The sequence below is a fragment of the Mustela nivalis genome (assembly GCF_964662115.1).
Source record: "Mustela nivalis genome assembly, chromosome: 14".
Lineage (NCBI taxonomy): Eukaryota > Metazoa > Chordata > Mammalia > Carnivora > Mustelidae > Mustela > Mustela nivalis.
The window spans coordinates 55,094,627-55,113,158 of NC_139033.1; the positions used below are offsets into that span (position 1 = coordinate 55,094,627).

General features: G+C 38.4%; 1 protein-coding gene across 3 annotated transcripts in view; it reads right to left on the bottom strand.

Annotated features, from left to right (window-relative positions):
* The window catches only part of ELP2 (elongator acetyltransferase complex subunit 2), a gene marked incomplete at its 5' end in the record, with an annotated part of 41,559 nt that extends 23,187 nt beyond the window's left edge, over positions 1-18,372 (bottom strand). For 2 of the 3 annotated variants that reach the window (XM_082699507.1, XM_082699506.1), the window contains 11 exons: positions 1,725-1,856; positions 2,425-2,546; positions 3,772-3,867; positions 4,943-5,083; positions 5,556-5,622; positions 6,840-6,904; positions 9,100-9,177; positions 9,433-9,589; positions 13,168-13,238; positions 16,007-16,085; positions 18,235-18,372. In XM_082699507.1, the coding sequence (XP_082555633.1) occupies positions 1,725-1,856; positions 2,425-2,546; positions 3,772-3,867; positions 4,943-5,083; positions 5,556-5,622; positions 6,840-6,904; positions 9,100-9,177; positions 9,433-9,589; positions 13,168-13,238; positions 16,007-16,085; positions 18,235-18,372 (1,146 nt within the window). The remainder of the gene's footprint in view (positions 1-1,724; positions 1,857-2,424; positions 2,547-3,771; positions 3,868-4,942; positions 5,084-5,555; positions 5,623-6,839; positions 6,905-9,099; positions 9,178-9,432; positions 9,590-13,167; positions 13,239-16,006; positions 16,086-18,234) is intronic. The other variant, XM_082699508.1, reaches the window with a different exon arrangement.
* Between the last annotated feature and the right edge of the window lie 160 nt (positions 18,373-18,532).

Below are 18,532 nucleotides of genomic sequence, written 5' to 3' on the forward strand. Positions count from 1 at the left end.
AATAAAAATAGCTTGAAAGCACATCATTCTTAAACTGACCTTGCTCTGAACTTCAAAATGGATCATGCACACTTATCTTAGAACATTTAAACACGGAACATCCAACTAGCTCCCGTGTTAGCTGTTTGATACTTTAAAGAACTGCTTTTGAAATACACTGATTTGAGAGAAAATATTTACAGTAAGGACAGGAAAGGGAGTATTTTCTTTAGGTGACACACAATATCGCATTAGTTTTAGACATACATAGTGATTCAAAAAGTCTATGCATAATGCTGAGCTCACTAACCACAGTGTAGCCCCCACCTGTCACCACACAATGCTATTACAGCACCACAGGACTGTGTTCCTTATGCTGTATCTTTTATTCCCATGACTTATTCACTCCATAACTGGAAGTCTGTACCTCCCACTCCCCTTTACCTACTTGGCCCAACCCCTACACCCTCCTTCCCCTCTGGCAACCATCAGTTTGTTCCCTGTATATATAGGTCTGATTCCATACAAGTAGAAACGATCTTGAAGGTCAACACCAAATGGAAAATACAAGGGAAAAAGTAAATCATTTCATGCATGAAAAGTTGAATCTTCACATATGACACAACTAGTACAAAGCCCACCAACTAAAGGTTATGCAAATCTTTGAATTTTTACTTTATAAGGGAAGCCTTGAGATGCACATTCAAAATCTATGGACTCACATTTCACTCAATGCTCTTATTTCCTTCATTTATTTACTTAATTTAAAATACACAAATATACTATCCCATACGTACCAGGTGCAGTTTTTCATACTGCACAAATATGAACTCATTTAAGCATCAGAGAAACCTTATGAGTAGATGCTATTTTTTTTTTAATGTTTAATTTTTTTATAAACATGTAATATATTTTTATCCCCCGGGGTACAGGTCTGTGAACCGCCAGGTTTACACACTTCACAGCACTCACCATAGCACATACCCTCCCCAATGTCCATAACCCCACCACCCTTCTCCTAAACCCCCTTCCTCCGTAGATGCTATTTTTAACCACACCTCACAGAGGAGGAACCTGAGACAGAGGTTAGGCAGCAGATCAAAAGCAAATTAAAAAGTAAGAGACCAAATAATGTTAAGAGGCAGTTATATGGCTTGAGGAAGATTACCTCTTTTTGAGAAGAGACTAACAATAATAAAAAAAATTGTAGAAGAGCCCAGTATTTAGAGGACCATTTAAAATTACACTTATGAACAGCCCTGAGAGCATTAATACATTCCTTCAAAAGTAACAGGTAGTTTTATGGCCCTTTTGTCAGTCATTCATCAGTAATTATCTAGGGATTACCCAACTGTCCAAGGAAAGACCAAATTATGTTATCTCCCTGAAGAAGACAGGGAAGTTAGAAACATTTTAGGAAACACTCCCATCAAAAAAATTATAGAATTTAAAGGCAGAGCTTAAAATTTACATAGTTTAAAGTTCACTTATCTAGGAAGTTTACCTATGTGCAAATTTCAAAACCTCAACAATGCTGGACAAATGACGACTTTTAAATTGAGAAAAGCTAAGTTTCTTACTTAGTATAACTACAGTTTAATGTCTATAAGAAGAAGTTATGTCATTTGAATTTAAACACCTCTACTATGTTTCTGCAGAGTATTCTAAGTCTATAGCATAGTTTACATAGGTTTCATTTCACTCTATTTGATAACAAATACTTTATTTAAAAATGCTTTTCTTACTGGATTTGCCGCATTCTGTTTCCAAAGGTGCAATGCTCCATGGAAAGCATGAGCAATGATCATGGAACCATCTTCATTGAATTGGCAATCATAAAATCCCAGAGTATTTCCACCTACTTCCCCTACTCGAACCTATGCAATAATAGAAAATAATGAGTAATCAATATTCCACACTTCTCACAGTCCAGAGATTATTACGTTCCATGTAACAATCTATGTTAACATCAGCAGCTCCAGGAACATAGACTTGGGGGTTAAATATTGTTTACCAAACCCAACATCCTGTTCCTTAAATGGTCACCTTTTTTAAGATTTTATTTGTTTGACAGAGAGAGAGCACAAGTAAGCAGAGCGGCAGGCAGAAGGGGAAAGAGAAGTAAGCTCTCTGCTAAGCAGGGAGCCTGATGCAGGGCTTGATCCTAGGACCCTGGAATCATGACCTGAGCCAAAGGCAGCCACTTAACCAACTGAGCCACCAAGGCGCCCCACATTTTTTTTTTAAGATTTTATTTATTTATTTGACAGAGAGAGATCATGAGTAGGCAGAGAGGCAGGCAGAGAGAGGGAGGAAACAGGCTCCCTGCTGAGCAGAGAGCCTGATTCAGGGCTCGATCCCAGGACCCTGAGATCATGACCCAAACTGAAGGAAGAGGCTTTAACCCACTGAGACCCCAGGTACCCCAAAGAGTCACATTTTTACCTGTTCTAGCCAAACTCCTGACTCTTCATCTGGAGCCCAGAGAATCATGGTTTTATCCATTGAGGCAGACAACAATCTCATTGGCTGCTGAAGAACACCATCTGAAGAATAAAAGCTAATGCCTTTAAAATGACCAACAAGCATTTTGTTTGTAGATTACCAGAAAAACACGACATGGGTTACCATAAGAACATTCATGTGCAGCATTACACTAGCAAAATTTTTAGAGATACTGACAGAAGTCTACCATCAGAAGAACAGATGACTGAGTTGTGGTATATTTAGACAAAGGAATATTATACTTCAATAAAAATAAATTAGAGCTACACAAATCATTACGGATACAGATCCAAAACATGTTAAGATAAAAGGGCAAGTTATAAGAGAATACATATTGATATCAAGTTTTAACAGCTGTAAAGCAATACTGTTTGTGGCTACATAGAACGTGTAGCAGAAGTATAAAAACGCTCATGGGAATGATGTGGAGTGAATTCAGTCCTGCAGTTGCCCTAAGGAAAGAATGGAGGGGAAAGGGTTCAGGAAAGAATACACAGGGGTCCCTCAATACCAATGATATCTTTTTTTTTTTAAACTGCAACAAATATGGCGTATCAGTAACAGATGATGGTGATTACCTGAGTATTCATTATTGACATTTTCTATTCTTGCCATAGGGAAGGGGCTAGGGGAAGAATGTGAGGCTTGTGCTTTGTTCAGCTCCACATTTTGCAGCACCAGCTTCAGCATCCAACCATCCCTCCATAAATGGAGATTTGAGGGCAAAAGAAAGTGGAAGAAAGTCTTGTTTTTTCATAAATATTCTATCTCAGTATTACAGCACCTTCTATTTCCATGGGGGCAAAGGTTCCAGTGAAGTTGAAGTTGACTTAAAAGTCAATTTCTCTTAAATCCCATAATAACTAGATGAAAACTAATTCTAAAGAGAGTTAAAAAGGCTGTGGTGGTTTCAGTATCACAGCATCAATCACACTTTTCCCACTCAGCAGTAAACGTTTCAATGGAGTTGAGTGCCCAGCAGAACATGTCCAGCAGCTGCATATCACACTCTGCCAACTTAAAAATGTCTTATATTTGAGATTTTTACTTATTTTTAACTGTTTTTTTTTTAAGATTTTAAGTAAACTCTACACTCAACATGCGGCCCAAATTTATAACCCTAAGATCAAGAGTTCCATGCTCTACTGGCTCAACCAGCCAGATACCCCTATTTGAGATTTTTAATCAAACTAAAAAAGAAACAAACCCTCTACTTCATTTGGTCAGCTTACAATTCTATACATGAAATTTAGGTGAAATGAGGAATACGGTTTCTTTTTTTCATACCTTTGTGGAAGGAAGGCTGCCAATGAACTGCATTTACCCAGTTTTCATGACCAGCCAGCACAGTCTCCAGAGTAACTGCAAATGCTATTTTAATGCCTATAACAAAAACAATGACACATTCTTTTCTCAAAGCCCTTTGAAAAAGTATTTCCATAACCAAGGTGTACAATTACATATCCCCCTTCAAAAATCAGAACATGATTTAGATTCTATGAAAGAGTGCATTCAACAAAAAAACAACTTCCATTAATTTAATCCACTGTTGAAAATTATGGAGAAAAAAGTTCTAAAGATATATAAATTTTTCTCTAGTCATAAACACCTGTTAATGAATGTGTTCAATTTTAAAGTTTTATGGAACAGCTACTGTTATAGTCCAATTAAAAAGCAAAACCAAGGGGCACCTGGGTCGCTCAGTGGGTTAAGCCTCTGCCTTCAGCTCAGGTCATGGTCTCAGGGTCCTGGGATTGAGCCCCGCTCACTGAGGGCTAACTTTATAATTTAGGTGAACACTCAAACGTATTTCCTTCAAATACAACATTCCAGTAGAATCTACCACACAGGGGTACTGCTCTGATTCCAGACAGTAAGAAAACCAGAATTATATATACCACTCCAATGTAGTACTTGGGCTTGTGTCTCATTCAGTAAAGGTATGGATAAATCTCTTTATTCCTTTAGTTCTTCCTATGCTAAAACTGCAAATTTGGCACCACTGTATAAGTTAATTTGCTGAGAAAACATTAAACATTTTTCAGCAATTTTTAAAAATCTTACTGATATGGTTAGAAAAAGTAAGTGGATGAAAAATAACTTATCTTCAAATTTAAAAAATGCATAGTATAAGTTTCAGGTATGGATTGAATACTTTTTTTTTTTTAAGATTTTATTTATTTATTTGACAGACAAAGATCACAAATAGGCAGAGAAGCAGACAGAGAGAGAGGAGGAAAGCAGGCTCCCCGCTGAGCAGAGAGCCCGATGTGGGGCTGGATACCAGGACCCTGGGATCATGACCTGAGCTGAAGGCAGAGGCTTTAACCTACTGAGCTACCCAGGCGCCCCAAGATTGGATATTTCTGAAAAACTAACTTCCGCACAGGTATACAGCAAAACAGATAAATAAATGAGCTAGGAAGCTGTTACACCAAATATTTTCATTATTACTTACTTTCATTTTCTATTGTAAAAGTATTCTCCTTCAGTTTTATATTATCATCATCTTGAATTTCTAAAGATGTTGATTTTATATACAGTCTCCATATTCGTATCAGGCAATCTTGTGAACAGCTTGCTAGGAAAAGATCTCTACCTAATAAAACAACAAATGTTATCATTTTTCGAACATTATATTCTTAAACTTAGGTATAAGACTTTCTGCTCTACACCATGCTGATTTCTAGATTTCCTAAAAAAATAAATGAGACTTTGCTTCCCTACCCTTCATTCATTTGACCTACATTCTTTTTTACTAGCACTGGCAAACACACATATAATGCTAATAAATGGTTACAATGTATAACATTCTTATACACAGTCCACAAAATTCTACAAAGAACTCAAGAACATCTTTATGTGTAATAGTCAGCTAGTGTCCTCTTCAAAACATCAACTAGTTTCATCCTCTATCTCCCCAATTAATAGTTAACAAAGAGGTAAGTATCTTCTTTTCTAATAGGGACAATAGAAAAATGTTATAGACAAAACGTAACACAAAAGAAGGTGCCTTCCTGAAGTTCCACACACTTGCCCCATTATGTACTTCAGCAAGATTTCATACTGACCGAAGGTTGCCCACTCCACGCCTCTTATCCAATCCTCATGTCCACAGAGAAAAAGCACTTTCTGAAACTAGTAAGATAACAAAAATCATTGAGCTTAATGGAAGAATTTAATATTTTCATGTATATCAGTGATTTCATTACGTCACAGTCAGTCCTAACGCACTGTTTGTTTTAAATTGGGAACACTCATGGGGCGCCTAGGTGGCTCAGTGGGTTAAAGCCTCTGCCTTCGGCTCAGGTCATGATCCCAGGGTCCTGGGATGGAGCCCTGCATCGTGCTCTCTGCTCAGCGGGGAGCCTGCTTCCTCCTCCTCTCTCTCTCTGCCTGCCTCTCTGCCTACTTGTGATCTCTGTCAAATAAAAAAAATAAATAAATAAAAAATAAAATCTTTAAATTGGGAACACTGATCAGACAGAAGATAGAGCTCTCATTTGGAAATAAACATCTTATAATCATCTAACTCATCTGAGTAGGTAATACAGTATCTACAGACCTTAAATAAATTGTTTACAGGATAAAATAACATGTGCTGTTCTATAGAAACAGTTGGGTGGTTGGATATTCACAACCATTTTAAACTTTCTTATAGGATGCAAAGAAATAAGTATCTCCATTATTAATAAAAAAGTCTAAAGTTAAACTATATCTTTTCTGGAACTTCCCTCCTGTCATTTAATCACTCAAGATGTAGGCAAAGCTCAGAATGACAAATAAACACTACCAGGGGAATTTCACCATAGATACACTTCATTTAAAATTTACAAAAAAATACGGGGCGCCTGGGTGGCTCAGTGGGTTAAGCCGCTGCCTTCAGCTCGGGTCATGATCTCAGGGTCCTGGGATCGAGTCCCGCGTCGGGCTCTCTGCTCAGCGGGGAGCCTGCTTCTCTCTCTCTCTCTGCCTGCCTCTCTGTCTACTTGTGATTTCTCTCTGTCAAAATAATAAATAAAATCTTTAAAAAAAAAAAAAAATTTACAAAAAAATAAAAAACAAAAAACAAAAAACAATCCACTACCTAAATATATTCCTCCTGTCTTTTCCCCACCCGAAGACCTGTTTCCCACCTAACAACTCTGGACCAGGTGGCCAAGACAGCACTTAGCTGGTGTTCAAGCGAAGTGAAAAACTGTCTAAGAGAGGACTGTCAAAAAATGATTCTCACTGGATTACTTTGGTTTAGATTAGAACATTCCTTAAAATTCCACAATCCGGAAAGAGTCTATATTAAGATATGTAATTAAGTAGAACATAATTCTAGTGTTTTAATTAAATCATTAAATTACCTGGTCATCTCTTTGAACGAATAAGTGAATTTTGCAGTCATCATCGCCACATGCTAATATTGGTACTGAAAGGATAAAAAGAGGCATTACTGTAAATATTCCATCACAAATTACCATTATCACCAATGCTGGATTATAAGCACTGGGTAAAGAATCCAGGCCTCTATTTTCCACACCCTGAACAATACACTAAAGTGCTCAATAAACGTCTATAGGAATAAAATGAACACTCTAAAATGTTCTATTAAATGGTTCCTTAGCAAAGAATGACAGGGAATCCTTTCTTCCATTCTGTGTCATTTATGATAGAAATAGTGGTGAAAAGAGAAACACAAAAAGCATTTCACCAAGACTAATCCAGAAAGTTGTAAACCCAAAAAAGAAAATGTAGGAGCTGAGTCCAGCATCATGGCTACTGCACAACGATTTAAAGCCATGTCTGTCACTTCAAGTATCTTACATTTTGTTTGAGAATTCAACAGTAAAACCAAATTCATGAAGTAGAAAACAAAGTAAAAGGGCATGCAAGTATTGCACACCTGAAAGTTCCTAAGAGAGTAGATCTTAAAAGTTCTCATTACAAGGAAAAAAATTCTTTAATTGTGTATGCTCTGGACATTAACCAGACTTACTATGGTGATCACTTCTTAATATATACAAATATCAAATCATGATGCTATACAGTTAAAACTAACATGTCATTTATACCTCAATTTCAAAAAAAAAAAAAGGCAGGTAAATATGTAGTTAAAATTCTATGAAAGATGAGGCTATAAAAAATTCACATTACCAAAGGACAGCAGATAAAATAAGGACTTTTTCTAAGTAAATGTAACTACAAGTGTGTTTTTTAAAGATTTTCTCGTTTTAAATCAAGTAAAAATTAAAACTCCAGTCACATGGCCTCAATGTAGATGGGAAAAAAACTAAACTCTCTGTTATAAAGCCGGAATATATGAGGTCCTCCTACCGGGGAGCCCTCCCACAAAACAGGACCATCACATGAAATAGTGGAGTGGCAGTTACTGCTGCAGAGGGCATCAGAAGCTGGTGGCTTCCAGGCCTGCCCTTCTCCACCAGATATGTACTCCAGGTGACTGAGGTGGCAAAGATGGACCAACTCACATTGGCCATCAACTCTTTGGAGGATAATCAGAAGTACAGACAGATGGGTTTCAAAACAAAAGGGATATTTTTCTGTTGGGAAATTTTAAGTGGTTTTGGGCAAATGGTCATTATGGAGGATGTGAAGAGGCTCTCATATTCACAAAATGTTCAAAGGGTCCATCTTCAGTATTTTTCAACTTATCCTAGACCTTCACCTTCAAAGGGTTAATTTCCCCAAATCAGATCTACAGATGTTGATAATATATTTGATAAATAGCAGTATCAATCCCACATCCATATTAAGTCACTTAAGTTTTCAACAGCTATCAAAATCCTTCACAGCTTCCCTTAATTTTATGTTCTATACAAAGATCATCAGAGTACTGAAAACAGAAGTACAATTCTGGTGAGCTCAGCCTACTATACAGAGTAGTCGAATCATTATGCTGTACACCCAAAACTAATGTTAACATTCTGTCACCTATATTTCAATTTTTTTTTTTTACTTTTTTAAAGATTTATTTATTTTAAACAAAGTGCACAAGTGGGGGATGGGGGAAAGGGGGGAAGGAAGCAGACTCCCCGCCAGGCAGGGAGTCCCTGCGGCCTCGAACTCACGACCCTGATCTCGTGACCTGAGCTGAAACCAAGAGTTGGACGCTCAACCAAATGAGCCACCCGGATGCCCCTGCATTTTAATTTTAGGAATCATTTTGACTGAGCAACCTAGATGGGTACAAAAACACTTATCGCAGCAGGTTGTTTGCTCTTCCACTGCTGCGAGTAGGGCGGCCTCCGAAACTCAAAAATCACAACGGTCTGGGGGACACGATCTCGCTCGCGGGAAGAGCTCTTAGAAAGATGTCGCAGGTATGAAATAAGACTGAGCCACCGCAGGAGCGCAGCCCTTTGGACTCCCTGCATTCTCTGTAGCATTCGCTCATATCCTGGAAGCGTGCGCAGGGAGGCCACCAAGAGGGTTTAGGAATGCAGCTATATTTCAATTTTTTAAGAAGTATATTATCCACATTTCAACTTGTTTCATGAAAACGTTCAGATATGAAATTAAGACCTAATGTTTCTTTCAGGTTCTGGTTGTATGGAGATATAAAAATCTATTGCTGTTTTAATATATACTTAGCAGAATACTCACCATCAGTATTAGGCAAGTAAGATAAGCAGAGTGCCAGAGTGAATCCATTTCCAAAGTTCAAGGTCTGAACACACGTTACTAAGAAATAATAAAAACACCATGAACAATTAACTGTGAGCTTATCCACCGAGAAAGGTTGGGTAGCATCATCACAGCCCTGGGTGGAGGAAGATGAAAAAGGTCAATTCTGAGCCCCCAGTGACCATGGGAATATAAATGATTAACAACATTACAAAGAACAAAATGACTTAAAACACTGAAAAAATGGTATTTATGTTCTTCCATCATTCGACAATTACTATTTCATCTGGATTATATTATCTCTCAACCTACCCTCTGAACCCTTTTTAGACCAGACTCGAACAGTAGAATCAGAAGCTGCAGAAACAATCAGTGTATGTAGTTCAACATCTGATGCCCTCCTCTGGTGAAGAGCGTGCACTGCATAAACAGCTCCTTCGTGGCCTTGGAGATGGACTGCTTTTAAAAGCTACATCAGAAAAAATTAACAAAAACATGGGTGATAAAAAAGGAATTAATAGTTCCATCTTTACTTAACTAAAATCACAGAATTAAAGGTACAGTTAAAAAGCCTGACCCAGAAATACATCCTTTCAAGTTGAAGACAATGTAAACTACAGAGAAGGTGGTCTGAACACAGTATGGACAGATGAACGTGCACAGCCTTTGAAACAGCAATTTCCTATCTAAGAATCTACTGTGAGATGGGGCGCCGGGGTGGCTCAGTGGGTTAAAGCCTCTGCCTTTGGCTTGGGTCGTGATCCCAGGACCCTGGGATCGAGTCCCACATCGGGCTCTCTGCTCAGCAGGGAGCCTGCTTCCTCCTCTCTCTCTGCTGCCTCTCTGCCTACTTGTGATCTCTGCCAAATAAATAAACAAATAAATAAGTAAATGAATAAATCTACTGTGAGATGCTAACCACACTAGTGTAACTAATAAAAGACAAATGCAGAAAGGCATTCATCACACGTTCCTTATAACAGTAAAAAACTGCAATTAACCTAAAATTCCTAAAAGTAAAAATTCCTACTGTAGACAATAAAAAAGGTAACATGGAAAGACAACCACAACACTGACATTCTTGAAGACTACAGCCAGCTTTGTGGAATGTTCCTTCTTTTGGATTCATGTGATATTTCCTCAAGATTAGATTCTGGATATACATTTTGACCTCATTACTATCCATGTGCATCATGTCAGGAAACACCTGATCATCACTCTCTCCCAATTTCAGCGTTGTTAACCTTGGTACCCTAGTAGAAGTAGCGTCTGCCAGGTTTTTTCACTGTGAAGTTAAATTTTTTGTGATACTATGTAAGATTTTATTTTGGAACTGGGTAAATATTCTATTCTCCAACAAACTTTTACCAAGTACTTCTAGCATACATTCATGATACTTGCCTGAATCAAGAATCACTAGAAAATGAAAAAAAAAAAAAAAATGGCAAGCAGAACGAGGAAATCCCGTTTATCAAGCCTACCTGCCTGCCATGTAAAATCATTCCCTATCATTTCTGCTATTTTAAATATACTTTTCAGAGTTTGCAATGTGTAAGATTCCACCATGTCCTCTGAGAAGTGTCTTCTATAATTTGCCATCTATAGAAACAGAGGGGTCCCTTAAATGCATGCTGAGTTGTTCTCACAATTTAAGCAAAACTCTGCCACTCAAGATGATTAACAGCTATGTAGTAGGATCTGTACACTAACTTTCTGTAATCGTTGACCTTTGGCTCGAGAAATCATTTTTAAAAACTCAAGTACAGTATAATCTCTTTTATGTATAATTACACACAAAATAGAGAGAGCTAGAGCTAGTTCACTAGAATGTTAACTCTGTTTTGTACTTAGTTTTCCTTCTCTACACTATTCTGTACTTAAACTTTTTTCATGAGTCTCTATCATTACTCCCTAAAAAATCAAATCTATTGAAAGTACTTACTTTACATTTTTAAGCAAGGTTGTGTATCAATTATCAGAGAATTTAAAAAACTTAAATAAAAGAAACCTCTCAAGTTCACCAGCTTGTTAAAAAACACTGCTCAATTGTCAGAGACTCAAACCTCTCATTATACCAGCTTAGAATTATTTTTTTATCAGACGTCAAGGGGTGCTGAACTCCTCTGTACATGGAAATGCATATGGAAAGGAAAACGGTAAGCCTCTAAGGTTTCCATGTGTGGACCCTTCCCCTAAATTCTCTTATTCCCTTCATCCCCCTTTTATGCCTTTTAGTCTCCTGCTGTCCTCTTCCCTGTCTGGACTCACATTCTCTTTAGGCCTCTCTCTAAATTTGCTGTCTGCCCTAAGATACTTGCTCAGCCTACACTCCTCTCTATTGACAGAAGCGGGAGGCAACACTGAGGAAAGAGTTTTGCAAGTATCACCTCAAAATCTCAAGAACAAGTGCTCAAATCATTCTCTGGATTCCTCTGCCAAGATCAGTCTAAACAGGAGTTAGGTTTGCTACATTCCTCTTTGCTCTTACTCAAGTCTAGGTGATTCCAAAATCCCCACCTCTGCATCTGCCCTCTCCTTCTGAGGATAAGTCTGGATGCCTGGCCAGCAATTCAAATGGCATGTCAAGAAGTAAATTCCCCATCTTCCTTCCTACTTCCCTATTTTTCTTTGTAGAAGCACCTTTCTCCCAGAGCCTGAAAACAGAATCCCACCATTTTTAATTACTCACTCCTGTAACACCAGCTCCCACTCCTTTGATAAAGTCAATGTCAAAATCATCTTCCCTTCAAAATCAAACCCCACACTGATTTCTTCCTAATTTTTCCTACTCTAATTTGGCACACTGCTGTCAGATTAATCTTTTGACGCTCATTTTCCTCTGCTTAGAAATCATCAATGACTTCCAAATGACTGCGAATAAAGAACAAACTGTTAAAGTGGATATTCACATTGCCACACAATCTTCTCCTACTGTACTGTAGTATTACCGCCTAGGAACACTTCTAAAACTATGTTGTTCAGAGTTACAAGGAATGTTAAGCGATTTAAAAGGAAAAAAAAAAAACTTCAAACTTGAAAGGATTTTGGGAAATGCCTGTTAAATGAAGATATGTTCATCCACGTCACAACTCTGCAGGGATTTCACTATACTTCTGGTGCACTGGGACTCTCTAAAGAAGGTATAGGATATATACCTTATGTATATATACCTATGTTAGTTCCCAACCATGATTGCCCATAGATTCCTTTTCTCATGTGACTTCTTGAAAGATGAATAACTTTCTGAGCAAACTAGAAAACCCTGCCCTTAAGACATCTTAGACTTTGGTTAAGACTAAATACTGATGAGCAGGTGACCTCCTATACCACCTAAGCTTTTTTATGCATGCCATTTTTCCTACCAGGAATCTGCACCCCTTAAATTCCTCCTAAGGAAACCATCCCACACTTTAAGACCCAACTCAACCAGCTCTTAAACCTCTACTGAACTCACAGCACCATGGTCGTGGTACAGCAAGTTGGAGCACATATCTATGGAGCTACCTTTATACTTTAGCTATTCAAGTACATTTTGCCATCAAAACTACATACATGAATCATAAACAGGATTCTGACTCCTCTTTATTTTCTGCATGACAGATGTTTAAATGCCTAAAATGCTTTAATCTTTGCTTACAACTAGAAACAACCCAGTGTCCATCAATAGAGATCCATCCATACTCAGTGGTGCATATTATAACATTACTTAGAATTATGTAAATCTATGCCCACATGGCAATAACTGTCCTATGAACACAGGCAGTGTTAACTTTTGCTATCACTGAGAACAGAACAAACAGCCCCTTTAGGTGCAGTTTGAAAACTACTACTAAGTGACGGGAAATTCACAGAAATGAGTGACAGCATATGAATACGGGAGCAAATGTTAGAGGAGAGGGTACAGGGCATGTGAAGTATAGATGTAAGATCTGGACTACTGATAAGAATGAAGCAACTTCATAAAAGAACATAACAGATATGAGGAAAAGAGCTGAAAATGAAAGCAGATATAAGTTAATTCTTACAACTATAAACATGTCTACCCACCTGATTATTCTCGATTTCCCAGTGAATCACTCGGTTATCAGATCCTCCAGAAACTAATTCAGTAGAAGAAGCTGGAAAAAATTACATTTCCATGAATATTTTTATTTTTTTCCCAGCGGTTTTGAGAACTTGCAAAGCTACAGAAAAGATATGAGAACTCAAAAAGACATTAAAAAACCTCATATACCCCTTATCTAGACTCACCAACTGTTAATATTTTGCCATGTTTAGTTAATATCTCACTTTATATATGTATATGCATAGACGTCTTTGTTTATGGCAAACCATTTAAAAATAAGCTGCAGACATTAGGACCTCTCACTCTTAAACGCTTTTTATCATACATCTCCTAAGAATTGGAACATTCCCCTATATTACAATTATTGTATTCAACAATTTTAATTGTTGACACAGTATCATTAATGTAAAATACAGTCCATATTAAAATTGCCCCAAATTGTCCCAGTAATGCCTTGTATACCTTTTTAAAATTCTGAATCTAAGGACCACACATCGCACATTGTTTCTTCTGGCCTATGTGCTAGATACTTAGGGGAAGGAGGTGGAGATTGTTTAAAGGACATTAGACCTATAGTCAGAAGTCCCAGATTCATGTCCTAACTCTAGTGCCAGAGAGCTGTAATATTGGGCTTTAAAATCTTCATACATCACAGAAATTAAGCCATTTAATTACATGATTTTGGAAATTACTATAAGGTACATAAAAGTAATGTGTTAAAATTCAAACATTTTAAAAATAAGAAATAGTGGTTGTTTGTTTGTTTGTTTGTTAAGTAGGTTCCACACCCAACATGGGGCTTGAACTCATGACCCTGGGATCAAGAGTCACATGCTCTACTGACTGAGCCAACCAGGCATTCCTGAAAATACAAAATGGTATTATTAAAATTTTATAATTAGATTAGAAAAACATCTTAATTATCTGGTGATAGAGCCCTAATTTTAGAGGAAAGCAAACATAGTCGTTATAGATTACAGTGAAACACAAGCTATTCATTTTATGGAACCTCACTTTCAAAGGGAAGATAAAATATATAAGCCCAAATTAATATTTTATAATAAATCCCTATACAGAAATTCAAGTTGTCTTTGAAGTTACCTGATGGCAATTAATAAAATTACAATTGTGCTTTAATATCTATACCAATAGCCACTCTTTCTAATATTTAAAGATTTTTACTGACCTAACATGACTAATCCTGCATTACCAAATGAAATAAGTAGCTTATTAATCTTTTTTTTAATGTCACAGATAAAGTCATGGCAACGTTTTACTCATTCAGGAAATTTTGCATTTGTGCATGGCTCAGAATGCTCTCAATAAATGTTTACGAAAATGAAAATAAAATTAATTCAGAGTCCATAAGAATACCACAGTAAGTATATGTAAGACATTTGAGGAAATTCTATAGGATATCAGAAGCATCATTTAAAAGCAATATATTAATTAAAAATTCTTGAGTCACAGAATCTTAGAGCTAAAAGAGACCTGGAGATAATCTAGTCCAGGAATCCTAATTTTTTTAGTATCAGGATTCCTTTACACTCTTTTTTGAGAACCCCAAAAGCTTTTGTTTATATGGACTATATGTACCAATATCAACAACACTAGAAATTAAATCAGCAATTTGAAAAATACTTTTTTATGAGTTTACTTAAAAATAATAACGAACCCCATCACATGTTAACATAAATAACATTTGTAAGGGGTGAGGGGGGAATCCCTATTATTTTCCAAAACAAAAAGTTAATGAGAAGAGAGGCACTGTTTCACATTTCCACCAACCTCTTTAACATCTAACTTTATTAGAATACAACTGGATTTTCATATCTGCTTCTGTATTGAATCTGCTGTGGTAGCCACCATATACTTAAGACGGAATGAGAATGAAAACTGTCAATAACCTCTTGTATTATTCTGAAAATAATTTTGACCTCACAGGTGTTGTGAACCTTGAAAGTCACCAGATCAAGTTCAAGCATTTATTTTTCAGATATTACTAAGGTGTAAACTGGGGTGAACACAGAGACGCTATGTCCTGCCTAAAAAAGCATAGCTTGTCTGTGGAAGAAATAGATCTCAAGCCAAATCCTCTGAATCCCAGCCTGAACCCCAGAACAGGCCCTGTACAGGCTTTCAGTCAAAAACTGTGGGCAGGGATGCCTGGGTGGCTCAGTCGGTTAAGCAGCTGCCTTCGGCTCAGGTCATGATCCCAGCGTCCTGGGATCGAGTCCCATATCGGGCTCCTTGCTCAGCAGGGAGCCTCCTTCTCCCTCTGCCTCTGCCTGCCACTCTGTCTGCCTGTGCTCGCTCTCTCCCCCTCTCTCTCTCTGATAAATAAAATCTTAAAAAAAAAAACTGTGGGCAATGGAGAGCGTCTAGTCACAGTCAGGGGCTGCCTCTACTCTCATTCTAGGAACCGCTGTGTTATCCACAGTTTAGTTCTATAAAGTACAGGTCAGGTATTTCACTGGTCATACCATTTTTGTTCTGCTTTCTAACTGCGTAGTATCAGATAAACTAATGTTAAATTAAGACAAGTGATAAAAGAAAAATGGCTACTTTTACTTTATCAGAAAACAATTGAGGGGGTGCCTGGGTAGCTCAGTGGGTTAAAGCCTCTGCTCAGGTCATGTTCCCAGGGTCCTGGGATCAAACCCCACGTCAGGCTCTCTGCTTGGCGGGGCGCCTGCTTCTTCTTCCCTCTCTCTCTGCCTGCCTCTCTGCCTACTTGTGATCTCTGTCTGTCAAATAAATAATAAAATCTTAAAAAAGAAAAAAATTGAGATCAGCTTTAACAATCAGATTAATACTTACAACCATCTTGTTTACAAATCCACTGTACGCAATTGACTCGGGCAGTGTGGCCATTCAGGTTGGTAATAACAACTCTTTTCTTTATGGAAGAAAACATTAGTTAGTAAATTACAATTTATCCAACAAAAGAATTAATAAAAGTGAGATATCAGTGGTTTTGAGGCTAATAAAAAGTTCAGGATTACTTCAAACTGAGTCCTGTCTCTTTATTCATAAACTTTAAACCATAGCTTCAACCATCCATTCACCCTAATGTGTGCCTGCCTTTTCTAGCACTCCACGTTTCTTATGTCCTGTGCTCTCAGTGCACTGAGCTCTCTGGTCTTCATGTGCTAGCTCCTACTAACTGCCCCCATCCTTCTCTACAGGAGAGCTTGTCTTGACAACCCCAGGCTAGACAAGGTAACTCTTCCTTGTCTGCCCACAGTTTTCAAGGCCTACTTCTACCATGCTTAAACTGATCTGAGGGCTTTACTGAGGAAAAAAAAAAAAAAAAAAAAGAAAAGAAAAGAAAACCCTCAATAGAGGAATTCATAATTACTGGATTCAAATTCATGACTCAACTTTGCATACCATGGCTGATCTGGTGTTGGGTCCTTCATTAGTGATACAAAGTTACCAGGCCACAACTACTTCCTCAGATAGCAGATCCCTTCAAGGCCTATAACCAAGTTCCCCTTCAAGGCCTATAGCCAAGTTCCCAGCAGCCTCTTGACTGCTTTCAGCAAAATCCCTCCACACTTAGGCTTTCCTTACTCCCCACACTGTGATTTACTCTGTGATTACAGAGCTTTCCTCTTTAGATCCCCTTTCTCTACAGCCAATAGCACTAACTTCCAATTTACTTACCTGCCAACTGAAATTCTCATGACAAGAAAAAGGTATGCAAAGTAGATGTGCAAAAACTAGTATATCTGACACATAAGTTATTTGAAGTTGTGACGCAATTTACAGTATTTCCCTCTCTCACTACATTAAGAACTCCTTGATGGTCAAGAATTATTACCCATTACCATCACCACCTAGTCCAGGGTTAGCCCATAGAGGGTCCTCAAATATTTGTTGAATGAATATTACTCCAAAACTTTATTTTAGCATCTGACATGCTCTTATTCCTATATTTAATTAAGTGCCCAAATAGCAAATATTTAACAAAGCAAAGTACTTTTTAGGCTCAATATACTTTCTTGGTAAGTTAAAATCCCCTCACATGACCACCAAGTTATTAAAAGTAAAAATGTAATGGAAGACACAGGCACAAATACATTAAATGGCTGTAGAAAGATGGGCTTCTACAGTTGAGTCAGCCCATGGCTAACCAACCTGGTAAAGTTTACCATGGTTTTCCTGCTTTCTCTTGCCAGTTAAGAATGCTTGGTAGTAACTAGAAACAGAGATGGAAAACAAGCTCAAGACAAGAAAAATAAGTACAATTATTTCATATATATTTCATATGTAAATTTGAATGTGAAAAGATTATGAAAATTGGATTTTTACTCAAACTAATAAGGCAGTACAAGAAATACAGACAGCTATTCCCTACACTGCACTTTCATTTCTAGCACTTTATTTTTTTTTATTCCGAGACTCTTTTTGAAAAGCAACACTAATTGTACTAGACAATGAGAATGGAGTCCTAACAACTCTGGGAAAAATGCAAAAACTAGGCACTTGAAAAGTGAGGTAACGCACCAAGCTTATAATCAACTGACTGGGTGAACTTCAGGGAATGTGTAAGTCCTGCCTTATAACTACTACTTAGGATCCCTAACCCCTTTGCCCTTTACCCCAACAGCGCCTTCCTGAAAATGTCTATTCCCGAAGCCAAAATAAAAGTGGTATTTCTTTGAAACTCAATACAAGCTTATTAAATAAATCTGAAGGAAAATACAGAAACGAGCACCTGTGATCATGGCTTTCATCCATACCTAAACTGCAAATCCTTTAAACCCCAAACTGGTTAGCAGTATGACAGTTCCCACGCAAGGCTTCAGAAAAGGTGGTCTTTCAGGTGGGCTTATGTGGGACTAACAGGCCACTGGCAGGAACTGAAGACCCCGGGCTGTGGCGAAGCGCGAGAAGACGAGGAGTCCCGCGCCCAAGGGAGACTCCTCACCCACCCACCGTCCCCGCCGCTCCGGCGTCTACAGCCCGCCCCGAGCGCACCCAGAGGATTCGGCCCCCACCCCCCAAGAACACGGAAACGGGCGTCCGGCCACTTCTCTTACCTGAGGGTCATACAGCACCACGGAGCAGGACGTGCCGAAGGCCAAAAGTCCCCCGGACCCGGAGCTCCAGCTCAAGGCTCCCCGCACCCGGTTTGGGCAGCAAAACACGTGAGTTATTTCCAGCAGCGGCGCTACCATGTTGCTGGCTGAGCCACGGCAGAGACCTGGGCGCGCACTTCCGCCCTCGGAGCGGAACTACTCCCGCGCTCGCCTCTCCAGCTGGTCTTATCCGCACCGCGTTTCCGAGGCGGCCGAGGGCGGGCCGGAGGCGGCTACGCCCCCGCCCCGCCGGGCCCGC